At 40.2% G+C, this 18,578-nt stretch overlaps 1 protein-coding gene across 1 annotated transcript in view; it reads left to right on the top strand.

Annotated features, from left to right (window-relative positions):
* The first annotated feature begins 3,830 nt into the window (after positions 1–3,830).
* MARCHF1 (membrane associated ring-CH-type finger 1) overlaps positions 3,831–18,578 on the top strand; it is a 121,432-nt gene continuing 106,684 nt past the window's right edge. The window contains exon 1 of the mRNA XM_061164092.1: positions 3,831–4,055. Within this exon, the coding sequence (XP_061020075.1) occupies positions 3,865–4,055 (191 nt within the window). The 5' untranslated portion in view covers positions 3,831–3,864. The remainder of the gene's footprint in view (positions 4,056–18,578) is intronic.

Genomic DNA, 18,578 nt, shown 5'->3' on the forward strand with positions numbered 1-18,578 from the left:
GCTGGGCTGGATGAAGCACAAGCTGGAATCAAGATTGCCAAGAGAAATATCAATAGCCTCAAATATGCAGATCACACCACCCTTATGGCAGAAAGTGAAGAGGAGCTAAAGAGCCTCTTGATGAGAGTGAAAGAGGAGAATGAAAAAGCTGACTTAAAATTCAAAAAACTAAGATCATGGCATCCAGTTCCATCACTTCATGGCAAATAGGTAGGCAAACAACAGAAACAGTGACAGACTTTATTTTCTTGGGCTCCAAAATCACTGCAGATGGTAACTGCAGCCATGAAGCTAAAAGATGCTTGCTCCTTGGAAGAAAAGCTATGACTAACCTAGACAGCATGCTAAAAAGCAGAGACATTACCTTGATAACAAAGGTCTGTCTAGTCAAAGTCATGGTTTTTCCAGTAGTCATGTGTGGATGTGAGAGTTGGACTATAAAGAAAGCTGAGCGCTGAAGAATTGATGCTTTTGAGCTGTGGTGTTGGAGAAGACTCTTGAGAGTCCCTTGGATTGCAAGGAGATCCAACCAGTCCATCCTAAAGGAGATCAGCCCTGAATATACACTGGAAAGACTGATGCTGAAGCTGAAGCTCCAATACTTCAGCCACCTAATGAAAAGAACTGACTCATTGGAAAAGACCCTGATGCTGGGAAAGATTGAAGGCAAGAGGAGAAGGCAACAACAGAGGATGAGATGGTTGGACGGCATCACCGACTCAATGTACAGGAGTCTGAGCAAGCTCTGGGAGTTGGTGATGGACATGGAAGCCTGGTGTGCTGCAGTCCATGGGGTCGCAAAGAGACGGACACGACTGAGCGACTGAACTGAACTAAACTGATACTTCAGTGTGTGTATTAGTCAGTCAGTTGTGTCTGACTCTTTGCAACCCCATGGACTGTAGACTGCCACGTTCCTCTGTCCATGGAATTCTCCAGGCAAGAATACTGAAGTGGGTTGCCATTCCCTCCTCAGGGGATCTTCCCGATCCAGGGATCAAACCCAGGTCTCCTGCATTGCAGGCAGATTCTTTACCACTGAGTCACCAGGGAAGCCCCTATACTTCAATAAAATAAACTTAATAAGAACAAAGTGTGCAGATAAGTCTATTGGAACATGTAGAGGGTTCCATACTCCCCTGTGGGGACGTGGCTTCTTCTGCCTCAGAATATTTTTAATATCTTCTTTAATAACTCCTACTTTCCTTTTTAGCTTAGTTGAGTATTACTCCTATGTTAGTTTCCTATGACTGCTAAAACAAATTACCACACAAATGTATCATCCTGTAGTTCTAGAGGTCAGAAGTCAAACATGGGTGTCACAGGGATACACTGCAGATGTTAGCAGGACCTCATTCCTTCCGGAACCTGTAGAGGAGAGCTCATTTTCCAGTATTTTCCTGCTTCTAGAGGCTGCCTGCATTCCTCTGTTCAGGGTCTCCTCCGTCTATCTTCAGTGGCAGAAGTGGAGCATCTCCCCTTCTCTCTGACCTCTGTTCCCATCCTTTCATCTTCTCTCTCTGACTGTAATGCTACCACCTCCCTCTTAGAGGGATCCTCATGCTTATACCTGGCCCACCTGGATAATGCAGGACTATCTCTCCATCTCAAGGTCCTTAACTTAATCACCTGTGTAAAGTCACTTTTGTTACGTAAGGAAACAGATTCACAAATTCCAGAAATTAAAATGTTGACATCTTGACTAGGAGTAAGGGGCAGTATTATTCAGCCTTCCATACCTCCTCTTGAAGTTCTTCTAATCTTTTAACTTAGAATTAGTTTCCTTTCCTCTGGATCCCACAATCAGGTATATTTATTGTTTTCTTTCTTTTTTTTTAAATTGTTTTTTTAACTGAAGTATATTTGATGTACAATATTATATAAGTTACAGATGTACAGCATAGTGACTCACAATTTTTTAAAGTTACACTCCATTTATAGTTCTTATAAAATATTGGCTGTATTTCATGTGTTGTGCAGTATATTCTTGCAACTTACTTATTTTATACATAACAGCTTTTACTTGTTAATCCCCTACTCTTATTTTATCTCTCCCCTGTTCCCTTCCCCCATTGATAACCACTAGTTTGTTTCCTATGTCTGTGAGTCTGTTTATTTTTTGTTATATTCACTAGTTTGTTAGATTATACATTTCTAAGAAGTTGTCCATTTCTTAGTAGTCTCTAATGATCCTCTGTATTTCTGTGGTGTTGATTGTAGTTTTACTTTTCCCTCTCTGGTTTTATTGATTTGTGCTCTCTCTCTTTTTTTCTTGATGATCCTGGCTAAAGGTTTATCAATTTTGAAAAGATTTCAAAGAACCAGCTCTTAGTTTAATCTTTTCTACTGTTTTTGTTTAATCTTTTCTATTGCTTTTTAAGCCTCTACCTCCTTTATTTCTGCTCTGATCTTTATTATGTCTTTCCTCCTGCCAGTGTTGGGTTGTGCTTGTTCTTCCTCTTCTAGTTCCCTTAGGTGTAAAGTTAAGTTGTTTATTTGAGATTTTTTAATTGTTTCCCTAGGTAAGCTTGTATTGCAATAAACCTTCCTCTTAGAAGTATCTTTGCTGAGTTGCATAGGTTGTTTCCATTTTCATTTGCCTCCAGATATTTTTTATATCTTCTTTGATTTTTTTCAGTGACACATTGGTTGTTCAGTAGCATATTGTGCAGCTTTCACACGCTGATGCTTTTTTGCAGTTTTTTTCTTACAGTTGATTTATATGTATGTGTCTTTAATATGGGGATTTTTAGAACTTTGAAATTTAGGGTTAATCTTACTACATTTACTGTTATTTTTCTTGCTGGCAATTTCATCTGTGCAGTCAGACTAGTTTAAATCTGGGCCTTGAACTCCCTGGTTTCCTCTGTGTACAGGAGGGCGTTGCCTTGAGAGTTGAGTATGGGAGCAGATCAAGGAGCAGAATTTCTCACATGAAACTCTGCTCTACCATCTACCAGCAAGGAGCAGCACTGATTTCTCAGTCTCCTCATCTGTAACATGGAAAAAAGTACAGTACTTGCCACATGTGTTTCTTGTACTAATGAATGAACATACAAAAATTACTTAGAACTGTGACTGGCACATAATATTCCCTCAAAACTATTAGTTATTATTATTTCCCATTTGTGAGATTATTATAAGGATTAAACAGATGGTGGATAAACCACAGTACCATGCCTAGCACATAGTAATTCTTCACACAGTCTAGTTTTTTATTTATCATCATCACATGTACTAAATACAATGGTTAGAAAATTCAAAGTAGTGAAGAAAATGCTGTGTTTCAAACATAGGAGTCTCATGAAACAGACTGAAATTTATGCCAATCTGCATAATTTCAGGCTTTCTTATTCTCAGGTTTAGTCTGGTCACGAAGTTAAAAGTTATGAAGGTTAATAATGTTGTGAAGGATAGATTTTTATTAGCCTCCATGATGAAATAATAATAATCTCTGCAGGCTTTTAAATATTGCAAAGTGTTTTTAAATATATCATCTCACGGGGCCTTAAAGTGACTTAATGATAATGTGACAACTCCAGGCAGTATCTGGCAGTCTAATGGCTATTTGATTCTTGAAGCTTCCTGAATTAGTATCATCTTTGTCACATACTAGCCATTGTGTCCTTTATATCACAGGCTATGCAAGAGTTACATATTTGTTTCCAAGGCAAATTGAGCCATTCCACTCAAAAGTTTACAGTAAATAGAATAGAAACTTGTGGAATCATCTTCCTCTATCACAAATGAAGCAACAGCACAGTGGTACAGCGTCTCAGCTGTTCCAAGTTCCTCAAATCAGTTTTACTTTTGCAAAACCTGCCCTCCGACTTCCTATATCCTGTGAGCTGCCTTACGAACAACATGACCGGCAGCCACGTTTGTTGTAATTTTTTAAATATGTGGAAAAAAAGCAAGATATCGACCATGTACTACCTTAACCAAGATGCCAAATTGTCTAACTTGTTTCTCCAGGCCAGCAGTCCAACAACTGGGACAGCTCCCCGGAGCCAGTCAAGGTTGTCTGTCTGTCCATCCACTCAGGACATCTGCAGGTAAGTGTGCAGCAAACGAGCCCGTTTGGGGTTTTTAGACCAGTGTTTTGTACTCTTGCTGTATACGATGAGACTGTGTGACTCTCGTTGCTGTCTTATCTTGCCTGTGGATAATTTATATCAGCCTGATTTTTTTTTTTTCCTTTAGTGCATCCCCCTCATTTGACCTTTGCCAACTTTGGATCCACGCTGTTGTTTTCATCTCTCTCTCTTTCTGTTTCCCATGGCTGTCCTCTCCTTTCCGATTCCCATGGCTTTCCTCCCCACCGCAATCCCTCATCCTTTGCCTGCCGCTTTGTCCAGATCTGCCATCTCACATGGCATGTCAGGAGCCTCCCTTGAGCCCTGCGCCCCTGTCACAGCGCTGAGCCCTGCTAGGCAGGAGCCGGGTAAGAACCCAGTAACACAGAAGCCTAGGAGGCGGAGGCGGGCCGCTCAGAGGGACGAGCATGCCCGGGAGAAGGGGAGTGGGAGAAGAAGCGACTTGCACCTCCACGTCCCCAGCCCCCGATGCAGCGAGACCGGCACAGACTCCTCGGACTCATCTTCCACCCGCGAGAATCACTGGATTCAGGCAAAGAGAAGAGCCCAAGTGAAGTTCCGCCTGTCGCGGAGAAGAAGGAGAAATAACAAACCAAGCGGAAACCTGGGTGAGTCTTCTGCTCCTAGGGAAAGCAATCCAGTACACTTGGGATCCGAAGATAAAAAGCACGCGGAGCTGACCAGCTGTGAAAGCTGCTCTTTAAAACTGCTCGGAGCAGAAGACACAACCTACGAAGGATGTGGTGTCTCCCTGTCGAGGTCCTCTGAGAGTAAAAGACCCTCAAGGAAGCAGCAGGAGAGCGGAGGCGGGGACCCCCGCGGGGATCCTCAGCTCTTACATCGCTGTGGGCAAAATGAAAGAACAATCAAGAGAAGATTTTCAGGGACAGATTCCAGCACTGAAATGCTGGCGGTCAAAGGTGGCAAGCCTGCTGGTGATGCGGGGTTCCAGGAGCCTCCTGCCATGGCCCGTGACGGGTCTGATCATTTACATGCATGCAGGTCAGTCTCTCCAGAGAAAGATTTGATGCCCCCCAAATATACCTCCTCCTGCTGTGAGTTACATGTGTGTGTGTGTCCCCTGCCCTCAAAACATAACATTTATCCATACTGTTATTTGCCGAGGGGATATAAGGTGATAAAATGAGCAAAGGGATGGGGAGAATGATGCACAAGTATCCGTGGGTTTGAAAGCTGTTCCAAAATAGTTAGCTTTCCCCTTCTCCCTTCTTTTAACTGAAAGATGATTAATCCTGGTCAAAGAATTGACAAAATGAGTCCTGTCCCCTCTCTCAGTAAAGACAAGAATTGTGGAGGAAACATGAATGAGAGTGTGAGATCTTAGTGCAAATCTGGTGAACTTTTAGCACCCTGACAGAGGATATTCAAGGCTTGGGGGGATTAAGGTCAAATTTTTGTATCAGAAAAGTCTCCTCTGCGGTTGCTGCCAATTTGTTCTCCAGTTGTCTGACTCAGCAGGTAATTCAAGAAAGGACACAGAAACAGGTCACAGACACACCAGCGGGGTTGCTGGGACCTTCTGAGAAGGAGACCACATTAACTTTGGTGATAACCATGTACTGAAAAGTTTCAACATGTAGATAATTCATATTAATATCTATGAGACTGCTTGCTTGCACTTTTTACCCAATTGGATAGAATTTTCAGAATAATTTAAAGTTTAAAAAAAAAAAGATGTGACTACCCAGGTTAGTTTGCACCAATGAGACAATTTGAAACAAAACAAATATTTTGAATGTTCCTACTACCCAATCATTTAAGTTACGTGGGTTCTGTTTGGGAGCAAGTCAAGTGTTTTGTTTTTGTTTTTGTTTTTTTTTTTCCGGTTTGGGGGCTTGCTTTTACAAAAGTCGTACTTTATAAAATATGTGTGTGTTTCCATGTGAATCACATGACCCAGAGAAAGCTTCCTATGTTCATTCAGGGCAGGACAAGAAGGAGAATTAATCTCTAGATGTAAATAATATTATAATAGCTTGTTTCTCTGAAAATTTTATGGGTCGTTCAAAAAATGCTCATTTACTTATTCACTCAGGCATTTATTGGTTACAATGCGTCAGGCTTTTATGGCAGGCATTTGACATCTGAGAGCTTACTATCTGGTGGAGATGAGCACAAACTATTTCACAGTTAATTGCAGTTGTGATAAGTGATGTAGGAGTGTATAATGAGGAAAGGAGATCTGTGCTGGAGATCAGAGAAGGACTGTCTTAAGGAAGTGACGAACTGCCTGTGGCCCAGGCACGACGGGAACTAACCAAGGAAGGAACAGGGAAGGGTGTGCAGACAGCATGCCGCTGGGGTCTGGGGAACCGAAAGCTGCTGCTGCTGCCGGGGTATGGGGCCGGGGGGGCGCTGGTGGGGATGAGGTCAGAGGGGTGGGGAGGGCCGTGCAAATCACGCTAAGGGTGTTAAAGGAGAAGTGACACCGGTTTGACCCATATACTGAAGCAAGCAAGTTTCTCGTAATCTTTTGACTATGATTTAAGTGTGGCTTCGCTGCAATGTCTGGGGACGGAATAAAACACTATTTCTAGTCTAGACTAAGAACTCCTCATTAGCAAACATCTGTGGTCATTCCCCAAATCTACTTCTGATGTAATTTAAAGAAGCTAGCTGTAGACTTAATGGTAATTGGAGAAAAAAGGAATGCTTATAATTAGAGTCGTAGTGGCTGGTTCTCCAAAGTTAAAAGCACTGCTCTGGAGAAAAAGAATATTTAACATAGACTCCTATTAATAAAGTGAGATCAATGGGCCTATAGTTATTTCTGGCTGTGGGTTATTGTCAAAATACACCCATTAAGCAAATCCTATGGCCGTATATTATACTGGGAGCTGAGCATACAACGTGACAGAAAGACTTGATTCTTCACCTAAGTGACCTATTAACTAATGACAGAAGTTGAATGTACACTTGAAAAGATGGGAGTTCAAGATGGTGAGTTTTAGAAGAGGAATACTGCAGGAATTTGAAAAAAGGGAAATTGCTGGGAGCTGCCACAACCTGGGAACCCCTTAAGAGCTGGGGCTGGGACTGAGGAAAGGAGAAGCTAGCCTGGCAGAGAGGCCTGGTGGGCATCCAGGCCCTGGGGGCAGGGTGGGCAGGATCCCCTCAGGTAGGCAGGATCCCCCACCACCAGATCATCAGGAGCAACTCAATGCTTGGCATTGGTAAGGGCAGACCCTACAGGAGTCAAGGATGATTCCAGATCTTGGGCCTTGGGAGGGAGCAAAAGCTGGTGTTACTGACAGAAACAGAAGGGTCAGAAGCCAGCTAAACTGGGAAAGACAATGAGTTCAATTACAGGCAGGCTGTTTGTGGTGGCTCTGGATCAGCTATTGAGCAGACAGCTTGAGTCACATCGCCGAAATGTGGGAGGGCAGTCCAGGCTCAGTCTTGAGTGTCCTGTCAAGCATTAGTAGACTATCCACAGACTAACATTAAATAGCTGCATATTTCCATTGGTCAGTCACATGATGTCTGAGCACAGGACAGTCACACCAAGACATTAACAGTGAAAGTCTTCTCAAGGGAAGAGAGGATCTGGATACTGTTCTCAAGGGGGTGACTGAGATACTTGGAAAGTGAATGACATCTCTAAAGGCTGCAGATGGACCAGCTTGAGCACCAGGGTCCCTTGTAGGACAGGAAGATGAACTTGCACTCCTGCTGCTTCAGACATGAACAAGTAGGACCCATCTCAGCCAGAACCACAAAGCAGAAGCAGCTTCTAAGCCCCTTCTTCCTTGTTTCTTCCTGGTATTTAGTCCCACAAGGACACTCTACCCACTACCCACTCTATGCACCAGCATCAAAGCCTCATGCAGAGAAAGTGTCTCTATTAGTATCCTACAACTTAGAGGAAATTTAAATCATCATGGCATCATACCCACACTTGTGGAATGGGAAAGACTTTGCCTTTTTTATATAGAAAATTTACATTTAAAAATTATGTTAGCTTACCCTTGAAACTTTTCAATAGCCTCTTAGTTGCTGTCTGTGGTGAGTTCAAGATCTTTTTTTTTTTTCTTCCCATTTATTTTTATTAGTTGGAGGCTAATTACTTTACAATATTGTAGTGGTTTTTGTCATACATTGACATGAATCAGCCATGGATTTACATGTATTCCCCATCCCGATCCCCCTCCCACCTCTGTCTCCACCCGATTCCTCTGGGTCTTCCAGTGCACCAGCCCCGAGCACTTGTCTCATGCATCCAACCTGGGCTGGCGATCTGTTTCACCCTAGATAATATACATGTTTCGATGCTGTTCTCTCAAAACATCCCACCCTCACCTCCTCCCACAGAGTCCAAAATTCTGTTCTGTACATCTGTGTCTCTTTTTCTGTTTTGCATATAGGGTTATGGTTACCATCTTTCTAAATCCCATATATATGCGTTAGTATACTGTATTGAATAGAATTTACAAGGGTCTGAATGATCCGTCAGGCCAGCCTCCTCTGCTTCAACAGCACTGTTAACAATGACCTACTTGTGCTGGTCTGTCTTCAGGCCTCTGAAAGAGCCAGGCTCTCACCTCTCAGGAATGCCTTCATCTTATCTGATCTTCACTTCACCAGATTAATTCTAACCATTTTTTCTTAATTTAGATGTCATTCCTTTGGGGAAAACTTTGTGATTCCCCAACCAACACTCAGGTCCCCTTCACTTCCATATCATCTTTTAAAACTTTTATTGCAATATTGTTCATTTATTATATTGTATTAGTTTCAGGTATACAGAATAGTAATTCAGTCAACACAGCCTATTTTTTTTAATTTATCTATGTTTTATTGGAGGATAATTGCTTTACAGAATTTTGTTGTATTCTGTCAAACCTCAACATGAATCAGCCACAGGTATACATATATCCCCCCCCTTTTGAAGTTCCCTCCCATCTCCCCCCCCCCACCCCACCCCTCTAGCATGATACAGAGTCCCTGTTTGAGTCTCTTTAGCCATACAGCAAATTCCTGTTGGCTATCTATTTCACATCTGGTAATGTAAGTTTCCATGTTACTCTCACCCTCTCCTCCCCTCTCCCCATGTCTGTAAGTCTATTCTCTATGTCTGTTTCTCTATTGGTACCTTGTAAGTAAATTCTTTAATACCATTTTTATAGATTCTGTATATATGCATTAGAATACAATATTTATCTTTCTCTTTCTGACTTACTTCACTCTGTATAATAGGTTCTAGGTTCATCCACCTCATTAGAACTGACTCAAAGGTATTCCTTTTTATTGCTGAGTAATATTCCATTGTGTATATGTACCACAACTTCTTTATCCATTCATCTGTTGTTGGACATCTAGCTTGCTTCCATGTTCTAGCTATTGTAAATAGTGCTGCAGTGAACAATGGGATACATGTGCCTCTTTCCATTTTGGTTTCCTCAGGGTATATGCCTAGGAGTGGGATTGATGGGTCATTTGATGGTTTTATCCCTAGTTTTTTAAGGAATCTCCATACTGTCTTCCATAGTGGCTATATCAATTTACATTCCCATCAACACTGCAAGGGAGAAGGAAATGGCAACACACTCCAGTGTTCTTGCCTGGAGAACCCCAGGGACGGTGGAGCCTGGTGGGCTGCCGTCTATGGGGTCGCACAGAGTCAGACACAACTGAAGAGACTTAACAACAGCAGCAGCAACATTGCAAGAGTGTTCCCTTTTCTCCACACCCTTTCCAGCATTTATTGTTTGTAGACTTTTGATGATGGCTATTCTGACTGGTGTGAGGTGATATCTCATTGTAGTTTTGATTTTCATTTCTCTAATAATAAGCGGTGTTGAGCATTTTTCATGTGTTTGTTAGCCATCTGTATGTCTTCTTTGGAGAAATGTCTGTTTAGGTCTTCTTCCAACTTTTTGATTGGGTTGTTTTTCTGGTATTGAGTTGTATGATCTGCTTATATATTTTGGAAATTAATCCTTTGTCAGTTGTTTAATTTGCTATTAATTTTTCCCATTCTGAGGGTTGTCTTTTCACCTTGCTTATAGTTTCCTTTGCTGTGCAAAAGATTTAAAGTTTAATCAGGTCCCACTTGCTTACTTTTGTTTTTATTTCCATTACCCTAGAAAGTGGGTCATAGAGGATCTTGCTTTGATTTATGTCATCGAGTGTTCTGCCTTTGTTTTCCTCTAAGAGTTTTATAGTTTCTGGTCTTACATTTAGGTCTTTAATCCATTTTGAGTTCATTTTTGTGTATAGTGTTAGGAAGTGTTCTAATTTTATTCTTTTACATGTAGCTGTCCAGTTTTCCCAGCACCATTTATTGAAGAGGCTGTCTTTGCCCCATTATATATTCTTGCCTCCTTTGTCAAAAATAAGGTACCTATAGGTGAGTGGGTTTATTTCTGGGTTTTCTATCTTGTCTGTTGGTCTATATTTCTATTTTTGTTCCAGTACCACACTGTCTTGATGACTGTAGTTTTGTAGTATAATCTGAAGTCAGGGAAGTTGATTCCTCCAACTCCATTCTTCTTTCTCAAGACAGCTTTGGCTATTCAGGGTCTTTTGTGTTTCCATATGAATTGTGAAATTTTTTATTCTAGTTCTGTGAAAAATGTCATTGGTAATTTTAAAGGGATCACATTGAATCTGTAGATTGCATTTGGTAGTATAGTCATTTTCATAATACTGATTCTTCCTACCCAGGAATGTGGAATGTCTCTCAATCTGTTTATGTCATCTTTGATTTTTTTTTACTACTGTCTTATAATTTTCTGTGTACAGTTCTTGTGTCTCCTTAGGTAACTTTATCCCTAGACATTTAATTAGTTTTGTTGCAATGGTGAATGGGATTGATTCCTTCATTTATCTTTCTGATTTTTCATTGTTAGTGTATAGAAATGCAAGTGTGATTTCTGTGTATTGGTTTTGTATCCTGCAACTTTGCTAAATTCACTGATTAGCTCTAATAACTTTCTGATACTATCTTTGGGTTTTCTATGTAGAGTATCATGTCATCTGCAAACAGTGAGAGCTTTACTTCTTTTTTTTTCCATTCTAGATTCCTTTTATTTCTTTTTCTTCTCTGATTGCTGTGCTTGGACTTCTGGAACTATGTTGAATAATATGGGTGGAAGTGGACACCCTTGTCTTATTCCTGATCTTAGGGGAAATGCTTTCAGTTTTTCACCATTGAGAATAATGTTTGCTGTAGGCTTATCATATATGGCCTTTATTATGTTGAGGTAGATTCCTTCTATGTCCATTTTTTGAAGAGTTTTAATCATAGATGGGTGCTGGATTTTGTCAAAGGCTTTTTCTGCATCTATTGATATTTTCGTATGGTGTTTACCTTTCAATTTGTTAATATGGTGTATCACATTGGTTGATTTGCATATATTGAAGAATCCTTGCATCCCTGAAATAAATGCAACTTGATCATGGTGTAAGAGCTTTTTGATGTGTTGCTGAATTCTGTTTGCTAAAATTTTGTTGAGGATTTTTGCATCTATGTTCATCAGTGATATTGGCCTGTAGTTTTCTCTTTGTGTGTTATCTTTGTCTGATTTTGGTATCAGGTTGATAGATGCCTTATAGAATGAGTTTGGAAGTGTTCTTTCCTCTGCAATTTTTTGAAAGAGTTTTAGAAGGATAGGCATTGGCTCTTCTCTAAATATTTGATAAAATTCTCCTATGAAGCCATCTGGTCCTGGGATTTTGTTTTTTGGGAGATTTTTAATCACAGCTTCAATTTAAGTGCTTTTATTTGGGTTGTTCATAATTTCTATTTCTTCCTGGTTCAGTGTTGGAAGATTGAACTTTTCTAAGAATCTGTCCATTTCTTCCAGGTTATCCATTTTATTTCCATATAGTTGTTCATAATAGTCTCTTATAATCCTTTGTATTTCTGCATTGTCTGTTGTAACCTCTCCTTTTTCCTTTATAATTTTGTTGATTTGATTCTTCTTTCTTTTTTTCTTGATGAGTCTGACCAAAGATTTGTCAATTTTGTTTATCTTCTCAAATAACCAGCTTTTAGTTTTACTAATCTTTACTATTGTTTCTCTCATTTCTTTTTCATTTATTTCTGCTTGGATCTTTATGATTTCTTTCCTTCTGCTAATTTAGGGAGCTGTTTCATCTTATTTTTCCAGTTGTTCTAGGTGTAAAGTTAGATTTTCTATTCAATGTTTTTCTTGTTCCTTGAGGTAGGATTGTATTGCTATAAAATTCCCTCTTAGAACTGCTTTTGCTGCATTCTGTAGGTTTTGAGTTGTTGTGTTTTCATTGTCATTTTTGTCTAGACGTTTTTTTATTTCCCTTTTGATTTCTTCAGTAACCTGTTGGTTATTTAGAAGTGTATTGTTTAATGTCCATGTGTTTGTGTTTCTTACAATTTTTTCTTGTAATTGACATATAGTCTCATAACGCTGTAGTCAGAAAAGATGCTTGATATGATTTCAATTTTCTTAAATTTACTGAGGTTTGACTTGTGACCCAAGATGTGATCTATCCTAGAGAATGTTCCATATGCACTTGAGAAGGTGTATTCTTCTGTATTTGGATGGAATGTACTAAAAATATCAATGAGATCCATCTTATCTAATGTATCATTTAAGACTTGTGTTTCCTTATTAATTTTCTGTTTTGATGGTCTGCCATTGGTGTGAGTGGAGTGTTAAAGTGGTTGTGCTACCATCAATTTCTCCTTTTATGAATGTTAGTGTCTGTCTTATGTATTGAGGTGCTACTATGTTAGGTGCATAGATATTTACAATTGTTATGTCTTCCTCTTGGACTGATCCCTTGTTTATTATATAGTGTTCTTCCTTATCTCTTGTAATCTTCTTTATTTTAAGGCCTATTTTGTCTGATATGAGAATTGCTACTCCAGCTTTCCTTTGCTTCCCATTTGCATAAAAGGTTTCCCTTTTATGTTACTTGTTGCTTCTCCCTTGCTCCTTTTAATATTCTTTCTTTGTGTTTAGTCTTTGTTAGTTTGATTAGTATATGTCTCAGTGTGTTTCTCCTTGGGTTTATCCTATATGGGACTCTGTGCCTCTTGGACTTGATTGACTATTTCGTTTTCCATGTTGGGGAAATTTTCAACTACAATCTCTTCAAAACTTTTCTCATACCCTTTCTTTTTCTTGTCTTCTTCTGGGACCCCTATAATTCGAATGTTGGTGCATTTGATATTGTCCCAGAGGTCTCTGAGACCATCATCAATTCTTTTCATTTTTTTTTTTTTTTTTTTTACTTTATTCTGCTCTTCAGAAGTTATTTACACCATTTTATCTTCCAGCTCACTGATTCATTCTTCTGCTTCAGATATTCTGCTATTGATTCCTTCCAGAGTATTTTTAATTTCATTAATTGTGTTGTATGTCTCTGTATGTTTATTCTTTAATTCTTCTAGGTCTTTATTAATTGATTCTTGCTTTTTCTCCATTTTGTTTTCAAGGTTATTTTTCTTTTTTTATCATCTTTACTATCATTATTCTGAATTCTTTTTGAGGTAGTTTGCCTATTTCCTTTTCATTTATTTGGACTTCTGTGTTTCTAATTTATTCCTTCATTTGTGTAGTATTTCTCTGCCTTTTTATTATTTTTTAAATTTATTGTGTTTGAGGTCTCCTCTTCCCGAGATTCAAGGTTAAATTCTTTCTTCCTTTTGGTTTCTGCCCTCCTAAGGTTGGCCGAGTGGTTTGTGTAACCTTCATATAGGGTGATATTTGTGCTGAGTTTTTTGTTTGTTTGTTTGTTTTTCCTCTGATGAGAAAGGCTGACTGAGGTGGTAATACTTTCTGCTGATGATTGGGTTTGTATTTTTGTTTTGTTTGTTGTTTAGATGAGGCATCCTACACAAGCTGCTACTGGTGTTTGGGTGATGTTCGGTCTTGTATTCCAGTGGTTTCCTGTGTGTGAGTTTTCACTATTTGATACTCCCTAGGGTTAGTTCTCTGGTAGTCTAGGCTCTTGGAGTCTGCTCCTACTCCAAAGGCTCAGGACTTGATATCTGGTCATGAATGAAGATTTCACAAGTGGTTTGTTATGGCATTAAGTGAGATTAAAACAAATACCCCAAAATGAGAAACCAAGGAGGAATCCCAGACAAATGGCAATTACAAAATCAGGCAAATAATAACTAAAATAATGGAATATACACATACAAATATACACCCATAAGCATAGTCAAAACAGTCCAACAAAAATAAAGTACAGTCTATTGACCCAGCAAACAAAGGAAATCAAAAATTATGTTTATCAGTTAAGAACAAAACTAACTAAAGCACAAACTGTAAAACAAAACTAAAGCAAGGTGCCAAGTGGGGAATAAAGCAATGAAAACAAGACTAACAAATATGTTGAGAGGAAAGGAAATAAAGAAAAGAAAGCAAGAACAGATATGCAAAGTTAAATAGAGGTAGATGAAGATGTATATACATTAAAGATCAACTTCAAGGGGAAAAGAACAGTAGGAAAGGAAACCAAAGGAATAAATGTATAAAAAATATAATAGGTTTAAAAAAATTAAAAATTATAATTATAAAAAAGAGAAAAGAAAAAAAGGAAGAAGAAAGAAAGAAAAAAGAAAACTCCACACAACTGCAACAGCCCAATGTAGAGGCAGAGGTTTATAACAATAAAAAGTATGACTGAATATACACACACATGCACACACACACACACACACACTCACACACACACACACACACCTATAAGCAAAATCAAAACAGTCCAACAAAAATAAAGTACAATAGATTGACCTGATGAACAAAGGAAACCAAAAATTATGTCTACCAGCTAAGGACAAAACTAACTAAAACAAACTGGAAAATAAAACTAAAAGCAAGGTGCAAATTGGGGAATAAAGCAATGAAAATAAAACTAACAAATATGTTGAGAGGAAAGGAGAGAAAAAATAGAAAGAAAGAATACATATGCAAAGTTAGATAGAGATAGATAAAAAAGATTTATATACATTGAAGATTAGCTGCATGGGGAAAAGAATAGTAAGGAAAGCAAACAAAGGTATAAATATAGAAAATAATAATAGGCTTAAAAAATTAAAATTTAAAAAAGATTTAAAAAAAAAAGAAGAAGGAAAACTCCACAGAACTGCAAAAGCCCAAAGTAGAGGCAGAGGTTTATGACAATAAAAAATGTGATTTAGAGAAAAAAAAACTCAAAAGTTTAATTAAATTTCATAGTGCCAATAAAATCAACAATTACAACAGGGGGGAGGAAACAAACAAACAAACAAAAATCCAAAGAAACTACAGAACAAGTGAAAACGTAAGAATAAGTGTTTTTCTTCCCCCCCCCCCAAATATTTTTATTAGTTGGAGGCTAATTACTTTACAATATTGTAGTGGTTTTTGCCATACATTGACATGAATCAGCCATGGATTTACATGTGTTCCCCATCCTGAACCCCCCTCCCACCTCCCACCCCATCCCATCCCTCTGGGTCATCCCAGTGCACCAGCCCCGAGCACTTGTCTCATGCATCCAACCTGGACTGGCAATCTGTTTCACACTTGATAATATACATGTTTCAATACTGTTCTCTCAGATCATCCCACCCTTGCCTTCTCCCATAGAGTCCAAAAGTCTGTTCTATATATCTGTGTCTCTTTTTCTGTCTGGTATATAAGGTTATCATTACCATCTTTCTAAATTCCATATAGATGCATTAGTATACTGTATTGGTGTTTATCTTTCTGGCTTACTTCACTCCATATAATGGGCTCTAGTTTTACCCATTTCATTAGAACTGATTCAAATAAAAAAAGAGAATAAAATACTTAGGAGTTATTTACCTAAAGAAACAAAAGACCTATACATAGAAAACTATAAAACACTGATGAAAGAAATCACAGAGGACACAAACAGATGGAGAAATATACCGTGTTCATGATTGGAAGAATCAATATTGTGAAAATGAGTATACTACCCAAAGCAATCTATAGATTCAATGCACTCCCTATCAAGCTACCAACGGTATTCTTCACAGAACTAGAACAAATAATTTCACAATTTGTATGGAAATACAAAAAACCTCGAATAGCCAAATAAGTGTTTTTCTTGGGTCACTGCTGTCAGAATCCTTTCCCTCACTGGGAGTCACAGTCCACCCTAGGATGCCCTCCAACACTATGCTGTTCACTGGGCCTGCTCTGGGGGCAGCTCAGATTCTAATCTGGTCCTACTCCTGTGTGTTCTTGCCTCCAATGTCCACAGCTATCAGAACTAGTGCCTTTTCTTGTGTGGGATCTCTCAATGTCCTTTTATATATTCCATAGACATAGTGTCTGCCTAGCTGATCATATGGATTTAATCTGCAGCTTGTACAGCTGGTGGGAAGGTTTTGGGTCTTCCTCCTTAGCCAGACTGCCCCTGAGTTTCAAGTGTGGTTTTATTTCCACCTCTGCATGTGGATGGTCCACTGGGGTTTGTTTCTGAGGCTGCCCTGGAGGACTTGGGCTTGCCCCTGTGAGGGCCAGGAGGTGGAGATGGTGCAGCTGCTTGGGTCACAGTGTTTCTGGCAGCACCAGGTATGCAAGGGAGTTGGTGGCTAGGGCAGCAGGAAATATACTGCTGGAGAAGGAAATGGCAACCCACTCCAGTAAACTTGCCTGGAAAATTCCATGGATGGAGAAGCCTGGTAGGCTACAGGCCATGGGGTCTCAAAGAGTTGGACACGACTGAGCGACTTCACTTTCTTTCTTTCTATAGTTTCTTTTGGAGGAGGAAATGGCAACCCACTCCACTGTTCTTGCCTAGAGAATCCCATGCATGGAGGGGCCTGGTGGGCTGCAGTCTATGGGGTTGCAAAGAGTTAGACACGACTAAGCAACTAACACACACACACACACACACACACACACACACACAGAAGGGTATGGCAACCAGTATTGGCCAATACACTCCAGTATTCTTGTCTAGAGAACCCCGCTGACAGAGAAGACTGGCAGGCTATAGTCTACAGAGTCACAAAGAGTTGGACACTATCAAAGTGACCCTGCATGTATAGACAAGATTTTTTTTGCCTGTGGCAGCTCTGCCCCAGTGAGAGTTGAGTGTGAAGGTGGTGAAGTTGCTTGGCTTCTGGGGACCCTGGTTTGCCCAAAGTGTGCAGGACACGGACATAACTCTTCTGCCCCAGGAGTTATGGCCATATCTGAGTCGTTTTTCTCATAGCTGGAAATGAGAAGGCTTCTTTCGCCAGTCTTTCTCTGTAGCTCTGCCCCGTCAGGCACTTAGAGGGATCCCTTGCCTGGGGTCATTGTCTGTTGTTGGTGCTTCAAGCACATAGAGGGGGCCCTGTGGCTGGGTTTCTACTCTGTAGATCAGCATGTCAGGCACTTGAAGGGACACCGTGGGTGGTGTCCTACTGTATAGTTCAGGCACATCAATCTCTTAAAGGAGCATCCTGGGTGGGGTCCTACTCTGTAATTCAGAGCATCAGGTGTTTGATGGGCCAGCCTCTCTATTGTTTAGCTGCCAGTGCTAGCGTGTGGGGAAAGAGAGACTATGATGATGGCTCCACCTCCTACGCATGACTCAGCAGTATCGCCTTGTTTCCTTGGCTGCCTGGCTTTCATCCACAGGCATTTCACAGCACAATCTCCTCTCTCACATCCCCTTGATCCATCTCTCTGCAGTTAATAGCAGCCCTCACCCTGGGATCACTCCACAGTCCCTAAACTGCAGCTCCCAGCTGCTGTGCCTTCCAGGGGACCTGCATCCCTATCTGGGGTATGTATGGCTGTGGCAAGAACTGTCTGATTCTCATTTCATTTAGGCTGTCACAGGTCAGTTGTTTCACTCCCAGCCTTAAATGTTTCTTCTCTGACACAGACAACTGCCCAGATGTGGGGATCAGACCCCTGCTTCAGTTCCCCAACCCACTGAGGGCAGGTCCAGTCCTACTAACACTTCTGTTTTTCCCCCTAGTTCCTTTGTCCTACTGAGTTTTGCGTGCTTCTATATATTCTTTTCCAGTGGTCAGGTACTCCTGTCTGCTCTCAGCTGGTGTTCTGCATGCACTTCTGTGTCTGAAGGTGTATTCCTGATGTATCCATGGAGAGAGGTGGACTCCACGTCCACCTGCTCCTCTGCCATCTTGTTCTCCCCTGAACATAGCCTAATTTTTAATTGCCAACATCTATGTATTTTCATGATTGACTATATCAGGTTTGTTTTCTGCAGTGTCCAAAGTGCCTACAGATAGCACATATTCAATATACAGTTTTTCAGGGAAAATGAATTTTTCAAAGGGAGTCATTCTTCCTGTGTGAAATTATAGTAGTCAGTGGTGTGTTGCCTCACCTGTGGTAGAGCCCCATGTAGAGCATATTCTTCGCCAGTGGATATCAATGTCACCCACAGGGCCTATTCAGAGGGAGACCCTGCCCCCACCCCCAGAGTCTCTGATGACTTCCTCTGGGGTTGGGCCATGACTCTGCACTTCTAATACATTCCCAAGTGATA

The sequence above is a fragment of the Dama dama genome, chromosome 17, assembly GCF_033118175.1.
Source record: "Dama dama isolate Ldn47 chromosome 17, ASM3311817v1, whole genome shotgun sequence".
NCBI classification, from domain to species: Eukaryota; Metazoa; Chordata; class Mammalia; order Artiodactyla; family Cervidae; genus Dama; species Dama dama.